General features: G+C 43.9%; 1 protein-coding gene across 1 annotated transcript; it reads right to left on the bottom strand.

The window, feature by feature from the left end:
* Positions 1-5,193: 5,193 nt before the first annotated feature.
* On the bottom strand, positions 5,194-13,144 carry LOC115111126 (CBY1-interacting BAR domain-containing protein 2-like). The gene is made up of 8 exons (XM_029637006.2): positions 13,036-13,144; positions 12,311-12,545; positions 11,477-11,545; positions 11,015-11,116; positions 10,433-10,537; positions 8,172-8,285; positions 6,094-6,225; positions 5,194-5,835 (listed from the first exon to the last, which is right to left on the bottom strand). The coding sequence occupies exons 1-8, from the start codon at positions 13,053-13,055 to the stop codon at positions 5,689-5,691; spliced, it is 924 nt and encodes a 307-aa protein (XP_029492866.2). The 5' UTR covers positions 13,056-13,144; the 3' UTR covers positions 5,194-5,688.
* Positions 13,145-19,973: the final 6,829 nt, after the last annotated feature.

The following is a 19,973-nucleotide window of genomic DNA, read 5'->3' as shown; positions in this document are numbered from 1 at the left end:
CACTGTCTTCTTGGTAAGCAACTCCAGTGTAGATTTGGCCTTGTGTTTTGGGTTATTGTTCTGAATACATCTCCCAGTGGCTGGTGGAAAGCAGACTGAACCAGGTTTCTCTCTAGGATTTAGCCTTTGCTTAGCGCCATTCCGTTTCATTTTCATCCTGAAAAACTTCCTAGTCCTTAACAATTACAAGATTACAGCCACCACGATGCTTGAAAATATGGAGACTCAGTAATGTGTTGTATTAGATTTGCCCCAAGCATAACACAAAAAGATTTGCCACATTTTTTGCAGTATTACTTTAGTGCCTTGTTGCAAACTGGATGTATGTTTTGGAAGATTTTTCATTCTGTACAGCCTTCCATCTTTTCACTCTGTCAATTAGGTTAGTATTGTAGAGTAGCTACAATGTTGTTGATCCATCCTCAGTTTTCTCCTGTCACAGACATTAAAATCTGTAACTATTTCATGATGAAATCCCTCAGCGGTTCCCTTCCTCTCCGGCAACTTTAGGAGGAACGCTTGTATCTTTGTAGTGACTTTTTATTTTTTACCCATCTACCAATAGGTTCCCTTCTATGCGAGGCTTTGGAAAACCTCCCTGGTCTTTGTGGTTGAATCTGTGTTTGAAATTCACTGCTTGACTGAGGGACCTTACAGAGATGTGTGGGGTACTGAGATGAGGTATTCATTCAAAAATCATGTTAAACACTATTATTGCACAGAGAGTGAGTCCATGCAACTTATTATGTGACTTGTTAAGCACATTTTTACTCCCAAACTTATTTAGGCTTGCCATAACGAAGGGGTTGAATACTTATTAACTCAAGACATTTCAGCTTAAAATGTTTAAATTATTTGCAAAAAACATAATTCCACTTTGACATTATGAGGTATTGTGTGCAGGCCAGGGACAAAAGAAAATCTACATTTGATCCATTTTAAATTCATAATGTAACACTACTTTCTGAAGGCACTGTATGTCACACCAGTGTGGCAATGTACCTTAGGTCTCAGATGCTTAAGCAGTCAGTGGATTGGAGAACATTATAAACAGAAATGTGTGCCTGAGGGGGGGAGAGAGGAGCAGGCGAGAGCCCTGGTCTCTTGGGCTCAGTCATCAGACACAGCATCACTGCCTCCAAATGTCTTCTCTGAACCCCCCCCCCCTCTCTCCCTCTTACCCCCTCCTCTCTCTCCTCTCTATCCCCCCTCTCTCCCTGCCTACTGTGGCTCCATTTGCTCTCTGTTTTCTTCATACTTAACAAGTCTTGTGGGGCAGGGCTGTGAACATCAACATAGAGATGGGTTTATGTCCCTGAACACATCTCACATCCAACTTCACACTTACTGTACAGATCATTAGGGCTCTAACGTTTCCCTGGTTAGTTTCCCTGGTCAGTTTCCCCGGTCAGTTTCCTCGGTCAGTTTCCCTGGTTCGTTTCCCCGGTTAGTTTCCCTGGTTCGTTTCCTCGGTCAGTTTCCCTGGTTCGTTTCCTCGGTCAGTTTCCCTGGTTCGTTTCCCTGGTTCGTTTCCCCGGTCAGTTTCCCTGGTTCGTTTCCCCGGTTAGTTTCCCTGGTTCGTTTCCTCTGTCAGTTTCCCTGGTTCGTTTCCCCGGTTAGTTTCCCTGGTTCGTTTCCTCGGTCAGTTTCCCTGGTTCGTTTCCTTGGTCAGTTTCCCTGGTTCGTTTCCCCGGTTAGTTTCCCTGGTTCGTTTCCTCTGTCAGTTTCCCTGGTCAGTGTCCCTGGTTCGTTTCCCCGGTTAGTTTCCCTGGTTCGTTTCCTCGGTCAGTTTCCCCGGTTAGTTTCCCTGGTTCGTTTCCTCGGTCAGTTTCCCTGGTTAGTTTCCCTGGTCAGTGTCCCTGGTTATTTTCCCAGGTCAGTTTCCCTGGTTCGTTTCCCCGGTTAGTTTCCCTGGTTCGTTTCCTCGGTCAGTTTCCCTGGTTCGTTTCCCTGGTTCGTTTCCCCGGTTAGTTTCCCTGGTTCGTTTCCTCGGTCAGTTTCCCCGGTTAGTTTCCCTGGTTCGTTTCCTCGGTCAGTTTCCCTGGTTAGTTTCCCTGGTCAGTGTCCCTGGTTAGTTTCCCCGGTCAGTTTCCCTGGTTCGTTTCCCCGGTTAGTTTCCCTGGTTCGTTTCCTCAGTTAGTTTCCCTGGTTCGTTTCCCCGGTTAGTTTCCCTGGTTCGTTTCCTCGGTCAGTTTCCCTGGTCAGTTTCCCTGGTTAGTTTCCCCGGTTAGTTTCCCTGGTTAGTTTCCTCAGTCAGTTTCCCTGGTTAGTTTCCTCAGTTAGTTTCCCTGGTTCGTTTCCCCGGTTAGTTTCCCTGGTTCGTTTCCCCGGTTAGTTTCCCTGGTTCGTTTCCTCTGTCAGTTTCCCTGGTTAGTTTCCCTGGTCAGTTTCCCTGGTTAGTTTCCCCGGTTAGTTTCCCTGGTTCGTTTCCTCAATCAGTTTCCCTGGTTAGTTTCCTCGGTTAGTTTCCCTGGTTCGTTTCCTCGGTCAGTTTCACTGGTTAGTTTCCCTGGTCAGTGTCCCTGGTTAGTTTCCCCGGTCAGTTTCCCTGGTATACGAGTACTTCTGAAGCATACTATAAAACCCATTTCTGTATTTATTTTAGGTAAACATTTTGATGTTCATTTGTCCTTGATTGAGCAGCAATGTACAGTACGACATGATGACCATAATAGCAATGCTGCAGAGACACTTACCTGCTACCTGCTGGAGATCAGAGATATGATGATTAGATCTCTGATATTCACAGTACATGGAGAGATCACACAGACGTTCACAGGTCAGGTGTCTTTTACAATCAGAGCACTTCTGCCTCTCCCTCTCACTGTGGTTACTGAACCCGGGAGGTCCCCAGGTGCATCTCCAATGGCAACAGCCACAGTGGTGTCACATCTTTGATACCAAGACACATACACACTCATGTCATACATGAACAGTCACGCACACGCGAACACACACAGATTATCTCCCTCTCTCACCCTTTCTCTCGCTAAATGCATGACACCGTTGCTACGGTAACCTCCTCCATAGTAGGTGAATCTATATTCAGTAAGAGGGTCAATGGAGGGTCATGCTGGCAGCTTAGCTCTCATACTATCTGGTTATGTAATGTGTGTATGTGTCACCTCTCCATCATAAGGAACAGATGGGATACAGCCTCTGTGCATTTTAAATAGCACATGTAATGCTACACTTCCAGCCAGTGAGAGTATTATGTGCATGGTATTACTTATATGCATAGCCTTGTCAAATTCACAAAATGTAGTCCCTAGAAACTCATATGTGAGCTAGAAGTACTTGGGAATGGTCTTTGGCTAGAGATGAATGCTGAGCTTCTGGTTTTGGCCCCGGTGTCTTTATGGGGATTCAGGATGGCTATAGCGTAGTCTGTGTGCAGTGTTATTTCAGCTGGCCTGCCCGAGGGAGGGAACAGACAGATCAGCCAGGAGGATATCTCTGTAATCACACCCTGTAATCACACCCTGTAATCTCACCCTGTAATATCACCCTGTAATCTCACCCTGTAATCACACCCTGTAATCTCACCTTGTAATCACACCCTGTAATCTCACCCTGTAATCACACCCTGTAATCACACCCTGTAAACTCACCCTGTAATCACACCCTGTAAACTCACCCTGTAATCACACCCTGTAATCACACCCTGTAATCACACCCTGTAATCTCACCCTGTAAACTCACCTTGTAATCTCACCCTGTAAACTCACCCTGTAATCACACCCTGTAATCTCACCCTGTAATCACACCCTGTAATCACACCCTGTAATCACACCCAGCACCTGAGCCCAGAGGCTAAGATGGGCTAACAGACAGACGGGTGGCTCCAGATATATCATGGTGCAGAGAGTGACAGAACACCACAGCCTCTTTGCAGAGTACCACTGATCTTAGAACAGTGAGTGTTAATGGTGGTAACTGCAGATCTTTGATCTTTACGAATTTTACATCTGATAACTGTTCTGAGGTATAGCAGAGTACTGTCAGTGGCAGTAATAATTGAAGTTGCTGTGACAGCATGACTATGTACTTGATAAGTGGCGAGTATGCTGTGACCAGTAGAAGCAGATGCTCACTTCCGTAGTATTATTGCAACAGTAGCATCAATGTGCTTCATGATGCCAATTTCCTCCAAAGAATATGATAGAGTGTGTGCATCTCAGAGTGATGCCCAAGATGCACAAAGCTCACGACGAGGTACAGGCGATGCCTCTGCCCTGTCCTCATGTGTGTTTGAGTGTTTGTGTTTGAGTATTTTTTTAAACCTTTATTTAACCAGGCAAGTCAGTTAAGAACAAATTCTTATTTTCAATGATGACCTAGGAACAGTGGATTAACTGCCTGTTCAGGGGCAGAACGACAGATTTGTACCTTGTCAGCTCGGGGGTTTGAACTTGCAACCTTCCGGTTACTAGTCCAACACTCTAACCACTAGGCTACCCTGCTGAGTATAGTGTACAATGGATTGCATCAGATACTTCTGGGGGGGACAAGGGGAGGTTTCGCCCTGAGCTTATTGCCCTGGCATGCTGCTCTGTCACACTGTTGTGAAACAGAGACTCTGAGTTACTGTACATCTGCAAATGGAAAAACCATGTCTTCTCCTCCACTTCCTGTTTGACCCTTTAGCTTACAGTGAATAACCTCAACATCACCAAACAGCTGCTCTTTCACAACTGCAGCTCTCTAAACTTAGTTTCACCGTCCCCCTGATTCCACAGGCAAACTACCCAGGCGACATTGATATCTCAAGCATTAATGTCTGTTATCCAACCAAGCCCAATGATTGGTTGCTTCCAACTGTATTCACCCCCCCAACAGTTTGTCAAGCGTATAACTCCTTGTGAGAGAGTCAATCTCAGTCAGCACAGAGGTAAATGAACCTGGGCCATGCTTTATGACAAACTCAACAGCCAGAACAGAACAGAATGCCTGAGTGTGATAAAGAAACCCATTGGTGAAAGCCAAACAGTGTTATCCTATCTAGCATGTCAGTGGTTTAGCTGCAGTGTGCACAGCAGTAATCCTTCATTGGGCTTGCAGAGTGTGATCCCACTGCCAAGCTGTTATTGCAGTCATCTGAGGAAGCAATATTGTTTCACAGTCAATGGAAGTCAGTAGGCTATTACCAATGAGTTCATTTCCATGGAAACAAGATGATGATGAGAATTCTCGTTCAGGTTTAATGCAAATGGGTCAATTTATTTGATATGTTTACATTTACATCTAGTAATATAATGTATTCTTCACTTTCCCATTCTAAATAACAACCATTACTGAACATTGATTTGTTTTTCATTATAAAATGTGAACACATTATCACTCCTCAGCTATACCTCAGCTATGGCTGATTACAAATGATTGCAGTCTGTCTTAAGTGCCAAATGCCTCCATTGACAAAGCATTATTTGCAGAACAATCTACTGCAAACCCTGTACAGGAACACGTCTGCACAGTCATCAACAGATCTATTGCAGTACGGTACATACCCTGAGTATTGACTTTACCTGACAACAGACACTGACTACATATTCTCATCTGTCAGCAGATCTATACGGATATCTGAATGTGTGTGTACATGTGTGTGAAGAGACGCAGTGTCTTTCTCTCTCTGTTTGTGTGTGTGTGTGTGTGTCTTTTGGGTGCATTTGTGTGTGTACCTCCAATCTATCAGTTCTTCTGTCTGAGTATTTGGGTGTATTGAGAGGCGTAGGATTGCCTGCTCTGCTGAGCCTCTATCTCTGACTCATACTCCTCCTCTTCCTCCTCCTCCTCCTCCTCTACACCCCTCTGGCGCTGTAGGATGCTGCTACGGGACTGTGAACAGGAGATGGGTTAAAGACTTGGGACAGTCTTGTAAAGGAAACTAAATATACCGGTCTGTACAGGACAGTAATGACATTTACATTACATTTAAGTCATTTAGCAGACGCTCTTATCCAGAGCGACTTACAAATTGGTGCATTCACCTTATGACATCCTGTTAACCTTTATCAGTGTATGTTTCTCTCTTTCATTCATTATTGTGGAGGTCTATGTTTTTGTCTGTAATGCTAGCAGCAGATGCAATCTTACCTTCTTGGCTGATTCAGCAGTGTGTTTGAGGCTGGAGCCCAGGGTGGGACTAGGCTGGTGGGCCATAGAGGAGGGCAGCAGGGTCTGGTTGTCCAGAGGGCTGTCAGACACCCTGATCCTCCCAGTGAACAGCTGTTGAGACCAGGGAGATGATCAGCCCTGTAGCCCCATACCTGGAACTCTCACCTCTCAGTCATGCTGTCCAGGTTCTAGAAGGTGTGTGTGTGTGTCTAACCTCCAGGTCTTTGTCTATGTCCATGCTGTCCAGGTTCTGGAAGGTGTGTGTGTGTCTAACCTCCAGGTCTTTGTCTATGTCCATGCTGTCCAGGTTCTGGAAGGTGTGTGTGTGTCTAACCTCCAGGTCTTTGTCTATGTCCATGCTGTCCAGGTTCTGGCAGTTGTGTGTGTGTCTAACCTCCAGGTCTTTGTCTATGTCCATGCTGTCCAGGTTCGGGAAGGTGTGTGTGTCTAACCTCCAGGCCTTTGTCTATGTCCATGCTGTCCAGGTTCTGGAAGGTGTGTGTGTGTCTAACCTCCAGGTCTTTGTCTATGTCCATGCTGTCCAGGTTCTGGAAGGTGTGTGTGTGTCTAACCTCCAGGTCTTTGTCTATGTCCATGCTGTCCAGGTTCTGGAAGGTGTGTGTGTGTCTAACCTCCAGGTCTTTGTCTATGTCCATGCTGTCCAGGTTCTGGAAGGTGTGTGTGTGTCTAACCTCCAGGTCTTTGTCTATGTCCATGCTGTCCAGGTTCTGGAAGGTGTGTGTGTGTGTCTAACCTCCAGGTCTTTGTCTATGTCCATGCTGTACAGGTTCTAGAAGGTGTGTGTGTGTGTCTAACCTCCAGGTCTTTGTCTATGTCCATGCTGTCCAGGTTCTGGAAGGTGTGTGTGTGTGTCTAACCTCCAGGTCTTTGTCTATGTCCATGCTGTCCAGGTTCTGGAAGGTGTGTGTGTGTCTAACCTCCAGGTCTTTGTCTATGTCCATGCTGTCCAGGTTCGGGAAGGTGTGTGTGTCTAACCTCCAGGCCTTTGTCTATGTCCATGCTGTCCAGGTTCTGGAAGGTGTGTGTGTGTCTAACCTCCAGGTCTTTGTCTATGTCCATGCTGTCCAGGTTCTGGAAGGTGTGTGTCTAACCTCCAGGTCTTTGTCTAACCTCCAGGTTCTTTGTCTAATGTCCATGTCCATGCTGTCCAGGTTCTGGAAGGTGTGTGTGTGTCTAACCTCCAGGTCTTTGTCTATGTCCATGCTGTCCAGGTTCTGGAAGGTGTGTGTGTGTCTAACCTCCAGGTCTTTGTCTATGTCCATGCTGTCCAGGTTCTGGAAGGTGTGTGTGTGTCTAACCTCCAGGTCTTTGTCTATGTCCATGCTGTCCAGGTTCTGGAAGGTGTGTGTGTGTCTAACCTCCAGGTCTTTGTCTATGTCCATGCTGTCCAGGTTCTGGAAGGTGTGTGTGTGTGTCTAACCTCCAGGTCTTTGTCTATGTCCATGCTGTCCAGGTTCTGGAAGGTGTGTGTGTGTGTCTAACCTCCAGGTCTTTGTCTATGTCCATGCTGTCCAGGTTCCAGGTTCTGTCTATGAAGGTGTGTGTGTGTCTAACCTCCAGGTCTTTGTCTATGTCCATGCTGTCCAGGTTCTGGAAGGTGTGTGTGTGTCTAACCTCCAGGTCTTTGTCTATGTCCATGCTGTCCAGGTTCTGGAAGGTGTGTGTGTGTCTAACCTCCAGGTCTTTGTCTATGTCCATGCTGTCCAGGTTCTGGAAGGTGTGTGTGTGTGTCTAACCTCCAGGTCTTTGTCTATGTCCATGCTGTACAGGTTCTAGAAAGTGTGTGTGTGTGTCTAACCTCCAGGTCTTTGTCTATGTCCATGCTGTCCAGGTTCTGGAAGGTGTGTGTGTGTCTAACCTCCAGGTCTTTGTCTATGTCCATGCTGTCCAGGTTCTGGAAGGTGTGTGTGTGTCTAACCTCCAGGTCTTTGTCTATGTCCATGCTGTCCAGGTTCTGGAAGGTGTGTGTGTCTAACCTCCAGGTCTTTGTCTATGTCCATGCTGTACAGGTTCTGGAAGGTGTGTGTGTGTCTAACCTCCAGGTCTTTGTCTATGTCCATGCTGTCCAGGTTCTGGAAGGTGTGTGTGTAGACCTCAAGAGCCTTGGCATGGAACACCATCTCCACTGTGATGAAGTCTGTGAAGATCCTCTGGAACAAGACCTAGTATTATTGTCACTGTAAGAGGATGGACATGCCTGAGTATGACTGGAACACATGCGAGTGAGTGAGTCTGTGTGTGTGTGTTGTGTTCATATGTGTGTTTGTGATGTGTTCATATGTGTGTGTGTGTTGTGTTCATACAGTGGGGCAAAAAAGTATTTTGTCAGCCACCAATTGTGCAAGTTCTCCCACTTAAAAAGATGAGAGAGGCCTGTAATTTTTGTCATAGGTACACTTCAACTATGACGGACAAAATGAAAAAAGAAATCCAGAAAATCACATTGTAGGATTTTTAATGAATATATTTGCAAATTATGATGGAAAATAAGTATTTGGTCAATAACAAACGTTTATCTCAATACTTTGTTATATACCCTTAGTTGGCAATGACAGAGGTCAAACATTTTCACGAGGTTTTCACACACTGTTGCTGGTATTTTGGCCCATTCCTCCATGCAGATCTCCTCTAGAGCAGTGATGTTTTGGGGCTGTTGCTGGGCAACACGGACTTTCAACTACCTCCAAAGATTTTCTATGGGGTTGAGATCTGGAGACTGGCTAGGCCACTCCAGGACCTTGAAATGCTTCTTACGAAGCCACTCCTTCGTTGCCCGGGCGGTGTGTTTGGGATCATTGTCATGCTGAAAGACCCAGCCACGTTTCATCTTCAATGCCCTTGCTGATGGAAGGAGGAAAAATCTCACGGTACATGGCCCCATTCATTCTTTCCTTTACACGGATCAGTCGTCCTGGTCCCTTTGCAGAAAAACAGCCCCAAAGCATGATGTTTCCACCCCCATGCTTCACAGTAGGTATGGTGTTCTTTGGATGCAACTCAGCATTCTTTGTCCTCCAAACACGACGAGTTGAGTTTTTACCAAAAAGTTATATTTTGGTTTCATCTGACCATATGACATTCTCCCAATCTTCTTCTGGATCATCCAAATTCTCTCTAGCAAACTTCAGACGGGCCTGGACATGTACTGGCTTAAGCAGGGGGACACGTCTGGCACTGCAGGATTTGAGTCCCTGGTCGGCGTTGTGTGTTACTGATGGTAGGCTTTGTTACTTTGGTCCCAGCTTTCTGCAGGTCATTCACTAGGTCCCCCCGTGTGGTTCTGGGATTTTTGCTCACCGTTCTTGTGATCATTTTGACCCCACGGGGTGAGATCTTGCGTGGAGCCCCAGATTGAGGGAGATTATCAGTGGTCTTGTATGTCTTGCATTTCCTAATAATTGCTCCCACAGTTGATTTCTTCAAACCAAGCTGCTTAACTATTGCAGATTCAGTCTTCCCAGCCTGGTGCAGGTCTACAATTTTGTTTCTGATGTCCTTTGACAGCTCTTTGATCTTGGCCATAGTGGAGTTTGGAGTGTGACTGTTTGAGGTTGTGGACAGGTGTCTTTTATACTGATAACAAGTTCAAACAGGTGCCATTAATACAGGTAATGAGTGGAGGACAGAGGAGCCTCTTAAAGAAGAAGTTACAGGTCTGTGAGAGCCAGAAATATTGCTTGTTTATAGGTGACCAAATACTTATTTTCCACCATATTTTGCATTTCTCATTTTGTCTGTCATAGTTGAGGTGTACCTATGATGGAAATTACAGACCTCTCTCATCTTTTTAAGTGGGAGAACTTGCACAATTGGTGGCTGACTAAATACTTTTTTGCCTCACTGTATGTGTGTGTGTGTTGTGTTTATATGTGTGTGTGTTGTGTTTATATGTGTGTGTGTGTTGTGTTCATATGTGTGTGTGTGTGTGTGTTGTGTTCATATGTGTGTGTGTGTGTTGTGTTCATATGTGTGTTTTTGTGTGTTGTGTTCATGTGTGTGTGTGTTGTGTTCATATGTGTGTGTGTGTGTGTTGTGTTCATATGTGTGTGTGTGTGTGTGTGTGTGTTGTGTTCATATGTGTGTGTGTGTGTTGTGTTCATTTGTGTGTGTGTGTTATGTTCATGTGTGTGTGTGTGTTGTGTTCATATGTGTGTGTGTTGTGTTCATATGTGTGTGTGTTGTGTTCATATGTGTGTGTGTTGTGTTCATGTGTGTGTGTGTGTTGTGTTCATATGTGTGTGTGTGTTGTGTTCATATGTGTGTTGTGTTCATATATGTGTTGTGGTTTAAGACCAACCTTGATGTCCTCCAGTTTCTGTCTCTGGAAGTCACTGATTGTCTCCTCCAGTTGTCTGGTGCTGCGGTGAGCATCATTGGTCGCCTTCTGAGCATTCACCTCTGCCTGAAAATGAAACAGCAAAGGAATACAACAACTGTGCTCGAAACTTGAAAGAGAAATTCTTTTTTATGACAGCTACCAAAACTTCTGGAACCACATAGCAAGATCTCATCAATGGTCAGATATCTGCATCGTTGCAGTGTTGAAGGTGTTGTTGATGTGACAGGGGGAGGTTCCAGAGAAATCATGTTACCTGTGACTGAAAACATTGGATAAGGTATTGAAGCATGACTAGAACAGAACATCTACATTTCTAAAACATCTCAGAGACCAGGTTAGCTCATCTGAACCTGTCACTCAAAGCACCACTCATAGAGTAAATATGGCTGACAAACAATCGTTTGTCACAGGCAATACGTCATATTTTTCAATACGGTGTCTTGACATAAGGATTGTTGACGTAAATACTATAATCATGCTGGAATTCTGCCACTCTTGTAGAGTTATATGCAGATGTAAATAGACTGGGAGAAAGGATACAATTCTTTGTCTATTGGAGGGATCCTTCTGCTGGAGTTTCTCCAGTTTCTGCAGCTCTTTCAGCGCTCTGTCCCGATCAGCATTGAACCTCTTCAGATCCGCCTGTATGTCAGAGATATGACCAGTCCATGAAGCTTCAAACACACTGTCTCAGAAGAGACAGCCTATACATTCACTGCCATTGTTCTGCCATGAGAGGCTGTGAAGAGTGTGTGAAGTGACAATGAGAGAGAGAGAGACAGAGAGAGAGAAAGAGACAAAGATTGTGTGTGTGTGTGTGTGTGTGTGTGTGTGTGTGTGTGTGTGTGTGTGTGTGTGTGTGTGTGTGTGTGTGTGTGTGTGTGTGTGTGTGTATGTGTGTGGGTGTGTGCGTGCATGCGTGCGTGCATGAGGGATCTGTATTTGGCTGGTAATTACTGTATGAAATCTACAGTGTGTTCGTTTCCATGTGTGAGGACTTACTCTCTTGTTTTCAACAATATCACCGTAGGCTTTGAGGGGAGTGACGACTTTGGTCTCCAGCCTCTCTATCTGTCAGGGGTAGACACAGTAAACACACTTTCATCTTCAAAATAACAGTATTTCAAGGTGTGAGAAACAAATTGTTGTGTTTTTGTTAGGTAAAAATGGCTCGAAACCAACACTGTCTTTGCACACTATATACAGTGTTGTAGTACTCCTAGGTGTTGTAGTATTCCTTTGGCACTTAAGACTGAGTAACTCCCATAATGCCTTTATTTACTGTTACTGTTATCGTTAACCCTTACACGAACCCAGTAGATGCTCCATGGCCACCTACGTCCTCTACCACTAATACCAGTGGCAGAGAAGCTACTCTAAAAATATAGTTTACTGAACCAACGTTTCTTTGAGAAAGTAGTTCACTACATCCAAACTATTTTGTTATTATCTAAACCTGAAATGTCATAGATTACAAATTGCAATAAAAATCAAATCAATAACAGACCATCCTGGAGTCAGATTAAGAGAATGTGTAATTAAGCTTATACACAAAAACTCTTTCAAGTGACAATTAGGCAAGTCTGATGCTGAAAAATAAAGGAAATGATTGCCTACTTCAGCCATATTTTATTTTATTTTTGCAAAAAACGTAGTGTAATTCCAGTAGTTAGCTACACCACTAAATGGCAAAAAAATAAATGAACTACTGAAAACCCTACCAATAATTGAATTTAGTTCAGCTACCACAAAGCTACTGCAAAATTAAGTTAAATTACTAGTTTAACTAGCCTATATGTAGTTCACTACTCCCCAACAGCCCCTCTCACCCCTCACCTCAGCCTGGCGGTAGTCCTGCACCATGGCCAGGTCTTCAGCCAGGTTCTTCAGACAGGTACGGAGCTCTGGGTCCTCAGTATTGGAGAAGTCATTGAGCTGTCTGACCAGCATGTCAGCCTGGTCCCTCAGCTTGCCTGTCTTCCTGGTGTAAGAGGCCAGCAGGCTGCAGAACTGACCCAGGTACTTCTCAGCATGGCTCACTGTCAGCTCCATGCTCTTTATCTGTCTGTCTCTGGACAAAAGATGAAGAGTTATGAAGGGTTAGGGGTTTCAGCTAACTATAGACCTCCAGGAAGTTTTAGGGTCGTGTTTCTGATAAACGATAGATGAGCCAAATAGCAGTACACATCCCTTTAGCATTATTATATCTGTGAGACAGGTGTGTTTCCAAAGGCGCACTCATTTGAGATGAAGTATTCCCAATGCGCAATCTTCTCCATACATAATCTGGGCCCATTTACCACGTTAGCCGTGGTTTCCACACATAATCGTGGAAAGGCAGTATATAGTGAAACATGACATGGTTAGCTATAGAACTAGTACAGCATCAAATGAAGAATCAACCGATTGGCTCGATGTTGACTATGTAGAGCCGTCTGGTCCATGCTAGCTTTTCCTGCTACAGTACTGGGGTTTATTAAAGCAGTATAGCTAACCAACACAGGTGTTACCAAGTAATAGTGGTACATTAAACCATATATGCATGTAACGAGGGCAACTACCTTGAGAAGATGGTGTTCATGTTGGATTTGCTCAAGCGTCACTTCACCTCACTGTTGAGCTGCGGTATTTGCCTTATTGCCAAGCTCTCGCCTGCCCCGGGTTACGAGCTAGTTGGTTGCTATAGAGACGACAACACGGAAGAGTGGGGTTTTGGGGTGTAAGTGATGGTTATTGCCACATGGTGGCAGCAGCGTATCATTAGCAACATAAGCCCCTAGAGGAGCCGAGACAGGCTTTACAAGGCAGCCTTACAGAAGAATAAAACGTAACCCCCTCCCTCAGGTCTATTAAAGAGCGTGGTAAAACTGATGTTTTAAAAACTCACTCTCACCCTTTCTTTCTCTCTCTCTCTCTTTCTCTCTCTGTTCTCTCTCTGACTCACTCGCTCATACACTTCATCGCACACACACACACACACACACACACACACACACACACACACACACACACACGGTCCAGCCTGTTAACGAGTGGCTGTAAGAGAAGTGTTGAAGAGAGGCCAGCTCTCAACTCTCTCTGGGAAGAATGTGTTGGCATATACAAGGGGCGCCACTCAAATGGAACTTTAATTCATTTACACAAAAACTCAAACAATTCAAAAAACAGACCTCACTGCTGGCAGCTCACAACTGTAAAGTGTAACACAGCCTCCTACCTGAGAATTAACGTTTTATTGTATGCTGCACTTAATATAGTATGTGTGTAAGTGTGTGTGTGTGTGTGTGTGTGTGTGTGTGTGTGTGTGTGTGTGTGTGTGTGTCAGCCAGTGGAGGTGGGCTGTGAATAGGGCTTTGATGTAGCCTGCCAAGTTTCCCCTGTGGACAGCAGCTGTTGTGATAAACACGCTGTTTAGTAGCAACAGATCCTCCCAAGATGGTTCCACACCCCCTCTTCTCTCTCTATCTTTCTCTCTCTCTCCATCACTCTGTCTCTCTTTGTCCCCCCCCTCTCTCTGTCTTTCTCGCTCTCTCTCCTTCTCTCTGTCTCTCTTTGCACCCCTCCACCCGCCTCTCTCTCTCTCTCTCTTTCTCTCAACCTCTCCCCTCCTCTCCCCCAGGCTGTAGTTAGGGAAGGGAAATGAAAACAATGCCCCTGCCAGTCCAGCAGCAGAACCATACCAACCTGAGAGAGACAGATAGACAGAGGATAGGGGTGAACGAGACATAGTGTGAACTAAACTCACAGACAGACAGACAGACAGACAGACAGACAGACAGACAGACAGACAGACAGACAGACAGACAGACAGACAGACAGACAGACAGACAGACAGACAGACAGACAGACAGACAGACAGACAGACAGACAGACAGACAGACAGACAGACAGACAGACAGACAGACAGACAGACAGACAGACAGACAGACAGACAGACAGACGCACCCCAAAGATAATTATCGGATGTCTCTATAAACACCACACAATAGCCACAGGGCTGATGGCTAATTGCGTTCCCCAGAGCAGGTCTGTAGGGCTGACAGAGGAAGGAAGTCCACATGTCACCCAGAGGCAGAATCAAAGAGCAGGGCAGACTCACTTCCTTTGCGACACTCACACTTGCTCACAAAAACACACAAACACACACAGACACACACACACATGCAAACACACATAGACTGTGGGTTGGAGTTTCAGTCATATTCATTGAAGCTTCCATTCATTCAGATCTGTATTGATCCTTATATTGTCATCATTAACTCCTATGTGGGAAATGACATCATCCCACTCCCTGTTCTGAAGAGTCAGTTTGTCTCATAGTGATGTCACAGCCTAGGAGTGTGATTGAGGAGGCAAGGCGACACAGATGAGGAAAACCAGCGAAATGAAACATTTCCCCCAGGCTGTTACCTCAATCACAAGCTCTGGGTATGACAAGCCAAAACCACAGGCAGCCTTTTTGACTGAGTCAGAAAACTTTTTTTTTTTGCTGTGGGAGTTTCTGTATGAATATGTTGAACGCTATGAGGCAGGAACACTATTACTGAATAATATGAGGCAAGGACAGACTCTGACTTAGGTTAACCTGTTGCCTAGTGAGAGGATGCCAACGTTAGTGGGGTCTACCTGTTGGATGAAAGTCATTGGACCAATCACTGTGTGTATGTCTGGGTATGACTCTTACCATACATAGTTGACCTCCTACACTCTTAGAAAAAAAGGTGCTATCTAGATTCTAAAAAGGTTCTTTGGCTGTCCACATAGGAGAACCCTTTGAAGAACCATTTTTGGTTCCAGGTAGAACCCTTTCCTTTCCACATGAAAACCAAACGGGTTCTACCTGGAACTAAAAAGTGTTCTACCTGGAACCAAAAAGGGTTCTCCTGTGGGGACAGCCAAAGAACCCTTTTGAGTTTAGCCTGGTCCTGGCCTAGCTGACATAGAGGTGTACAAATATCCTTTTTTATTTTCCTCTACTCTGGAAGTGCTGGCCCACAGGCGCCAATGTGTGTGTGTTCCACAGCCAGTGCAGTGGAAAGGTCTGGGATGTAACCCAGGACAGAGTTTCCCGTTGTGAGGGGGTTTTCTATGTTCGCCAGCAAGGGCTGACCCCTCTCTCATACCTGTGATTAATGCCAGAGCATGCACCTCAGAGGCAGTGTCAACAAACAGCCTCTGTGCGTGTATGTTTTTGTGTGTGTGTGTGTGTGTGTGTGTGTGTGTGTGTGTGTGTGTGTGTGTGTGTGTGTGTGTGTGTGTGTGTGTGTGTGTGTGTGTCTGTGTGTGTCTGTGTGTGTGTGTGTGTGTGTGTGTGTCTGTGTGTAGAGTTAGAAGGTTTACAGTGTAGAGTTATAAAGTTTACAGTGTAGAGTTAGAAGGTTTACAGTGTAGAGTTATAACGTTTACAGTGTAGAGTTAGAAGGTTTACAGTGTAGAGTTATAAAGTTTACAGTGTAGAGTTAGAAGGTGTACTGTGTAGAGTTATAAAGTTTACAGTGTAGAGTTAGAAGGTTTACTGTGTAGAGTTATAAAGTTTACAGTGTAGACTTAGAAGGTTTACTGTGTAGAGTTATAAAGTTTACAGTGTAGAGTTAGAAGGTTTACAGTGTAGAGTTATAAAGTTTACAGTGTAGAGTTATAAAGTTTACATTGTAGAGTTAGAAGGTTTACAGTGTAGAGTTATAACGTTTATAGTGTAGAGTTAGAAGGTTTACAGTGTAGAGTTATAACGTTTACAGTGTAGAGTTAGAAGGTTTACAGTGTAGAGTTATAAAGTTTACAGTGTAGAGTTATACAGTTTACAGTGTAGAGTTATAAGGTTTACAGTGTAGAGTTATAAAGTTTACAGTGTAGAGTTATAAAGTTTACAGTATAGAGTTAGAAGGTTTACAGTGTAGAGTTATAACGTTTACAGTGTAGAGTTAGAAGGTTTACAGTGTAGAGTTATAACGTTTACAGTGTAGAGTTAGAAGGTTTACAGTGTAGAGTTAGAAGGTTTACAGTGTAGAGTTAGAAGGTTTACAGTGTAGAGTTATAACGTTTACAGTGTAGAGTTAGAAGGTTTACAGTGTAGAGTTATAAAGTTTACAGTGTAGAGTTATAAAGTTTACAGTGTAGAGTTAGAAGGTTTACAGTGTAGAGTTATAATGTTTACAGTGTAGAGTTAGAAGGTTTACAGTGTAGAGTTATAACGTTTACAGTGTAGAGTTAGAAGGTTTACAGTGTAGAGTTATAACGTTTACAGTGTAGAGTTAGAAGGTGTACTGTGTAGAGTTATAAAGTTTACAGTGTAGAGTTAGAAGGTTTACTGTGTAGAGTTATAAAGTTTACAGTGTAGACTTAGAAGGTTTACTGTGTAGAGTTATAAAGTTTACAGTGTAGAGTTAGAAGGTTTACAGTGTAGAGTTATAAAGTTTACAGTGTAGAGTTATAAAGTTTACATTGTAGAGTTAGAAGGTTTACAGTGTAGAGTTATAACGTTTATAGTGTAGAGTTAGAAGGTTTACAGTGTAGAGTTATAACGTTTACAGTGTAGAGTTAGAAGGTTTACAGTGTAGAGTTATAAAGTTTACAGTGTAGAGTTATACAGTTTACAGTGTAGAGTTATAAGGTTTACAGTGTAGAGTTATAAAGTTTACAGTGTAGAGTTATAAAGTTTACAGTATAGAGTTAGAAGGTTTACAGTGTAGAGTTATAACGTTTACAGTGTAGAGTTAGAAGAAGTTATAACGTTTACAGTGTAGAGTTATAAGGTTTACAGTGTAGAGTTAGAAGGTTTACAGTGTAGAGTTAGAAGGTTTACAGTGTAGAGTTAGAAGGTTTACAGTGTAGAGTTAGAAGGTTTACAGTGTAGAGTTATAACGTTTACAGTGTAGAGTTATAAGTTATAAAGTTTACAGTGTAGAGTTATAAAGTTTACAGTGTAGAGTTAGAAGGTTTACAGTGTAGAGTTATAATGTTTACAGTGTAGAGTTAGAAGGTTTACAGTGTAGAGTTATAACGTTTACAGTGTAGAGTTAGAAGGTTTACAGTGTAGAGTTATAACGTTTACAGTGTAGAGTTAGAAGGTTTACAGTGTAGAGTTAGAAGGTTTACAGTGTAGAGTTAGAAGGTTTACAGTGTAGAGTTATAACGTTTAGAATGTAGAGTTAGAAGGTTTACAGTGTAGAGTTATAACGTTTACAGTGTAGAGTTAGAAGGTTTACAGTGTAGAGTTATAACGTTTACAGTGTAGAGTTATAACGTTTACAGTGTAGAGTTATAAAGTTTACAGTGTAGAGTTATAAAATTTACAGTGTAGAGTTAGAAGGTTTACAGTGTAGAGTTAGAATGTTTACAGTGTAGAGTTAGAAGGTTTACAGTGTAGAGTTATAAAGTTTACAGTGTAGAGTTAGAAGGTTTACAGTGTAGAGTTAGAAGGTTTACAGTGTAGAGTTATAACGTTTACCGTGTAGAGTTAGAAGGTTTACAGTGTAGAGTTATAACGTTTACAGTGTAGAGTTAGAAGGTTTACTGTGTAGAGTTATAAAGTTTACAGTGTAGAGTTAGAAGGTTTACAGTGTAGAGTTAGAAGGTTTACAGTGTAGAGTTATAACGTTTACAGTGTAGAGTTAGAAGGTTTACAGTGTAGAGTTATAAAGTTTACAGTGTAGAGTTATAAAGTTTACAGTGTAGAGTTATAAAGTTTACAGTGTAGAGTTATAACGTTTACAGTGTAGAGTTAGAACGTTTACATTGTAGAGTTAGAAGGTTTACAATGGGGATATATGAGAGTATGGATGTATCCTAGGTGGTGGGAGAGAGAGATACTGTAACTGTGTGGGACATTACATTGGCCCACCTTTGCCCCTTCCCTTTAACCTTTGCCCCCTCCTTCCCACTGCCCCTCCCTCCCCAATTTGCCCCCTCTCTCCCCACTGCCCCTTCCCTCCCCAATTTGCTTCCTCCCACTGCGTCCACCCTCCCCAATTTTCCCCTTCCTTCCCTCCCTCCCCCACCCTTGTCCCCTCAGTCATCAGTCGTTGAGCAGATCCATCAGTCTGACTGTGTCCTCACTAGTGGAGCCGGTAGTGGAGTAAAGAAGTGATCATTGTGATGAATGGGAGAGAGAACACTGTGTGACACTTATTTTCCTTTCTCCCCCAAAAATCTTTCAACCAAAACATGAAACCTGGATGGGATGAGGGGTAGGTGGGGGTGAGAGGGGGATGTAAGGGGTGTGGACAGCGGGGTCTGGTGATCGATGGCTGGGACTCTGAGTTGACCCTCACACTGCCCTTCCAAGGATAAGGACACACATACATCCTAGTGAGAAACAGTAGGAATAAAGGAAGAGTAAAGGATAAAGGATATAACTTCTTATGACAGGTATTGTGTTGTGTGTGTGTGTGTGTGTGTGTGTGTGTGTGTGTGTGTGTGTGTGTGTGTGTGTGTGTGTGTGTGTGTGTGCACACATATGCATGTGCGCTTTGATGTGTGTGCTCATGTGTATGTACATGTGTATGCCTGTTGCTGTGTAAATATAACAGAGAGCTGGGTTTGGGCCAGTATGCGTGAGAATCCAGATACAGACATAACTCACCATGTCAGTGTTGTGTAGTAAAAACAGCAGAAAAAGCTGAAGAATTTACGCTGGTCCGAGATCAGTAAAAGCATAAACCGCATTACTGTCACGAGTTAGCGCGGAACAATAAGAGAGTAGACCAGAGCAGAGTCTGGTCTGAGTGGAAACGTAACAGTTTATGACAGGCCTGACCACAACTGACCTATTATGTTACCAGAGACCGAGAGAAACAGACAGAAAGAGAGAGAGAGAGAAGAAGAGAAGGAAAGATAGAGGAGAGAGACAGAGTACATGTTTTGTGTTTTTTCTTGTGTGCAGGAGTGTGTGTACATTAATGTGTGTATCAGGGTACAGTACATCTCTGAGTGTTTCTGTGTCTGTGAGACATCTTGAAATGACAATGTGTAGAATAAATGTGTGTTAGATAGATAGAGAATGAGGTAGATCTGTCTATGACCTCATATTCTCAGAGAAGGTGATGGAGGATTCAGAAGTAACCATGGCCGCCAGTGTAAACAAAAAGAACAACAGGCAAACAAACAACCATTAAAACAAGAACATACAAACCTAACTCCTCGTTAACACTTCATTAGTGGCTGAGAAACAGGAAAGACAGGACAGGAAACACAGGAGGGAAAGAGAGGAGAGGAAAGACAGGAGGGGAAAGAGAGGAGAGGAAAGACAGGAGGGGAAAGAGAGGAGAGTAAAGACAGGAAGGGAAAGAGAGGAGAGGGAAGACAGGAGGGGAAGAGAGGAGAGGAAAGACAGGAGAGGAAAGACAGGAGGGGAAAAACAGGAGAGGAAAGACAGGAGAGGAAAGACAGGAGAGGAAAGACAGGAGGGGAAAGAGAGGAGAGGAAAGACAGGAGGGGAAAGAGAGGAGAGTAAAGACAGGAAGGGAAAGAGAGGAGAGGGAGGACAGGAGGCGAAGAGAGG

Source organism: Oncorhynchus nerka, linkage group LG27 (assembly GCF_034236695.1).
Source record: "Oncorhynchus nerka isolate Pitt River linkage group LG27, Oner_Uvic_2.0, whole genome shotgun sequence".
Taxonomy (NCBI): Eukaryota; Metazoa; Chordata; class Actinopteri; order Salmoniformes; family Salmonidae; genus Oncorhynchus; species Oncorhynchus nerka.
This window is presented reverse-complemented; position numbering and strand designations above follow the sequence as displayed.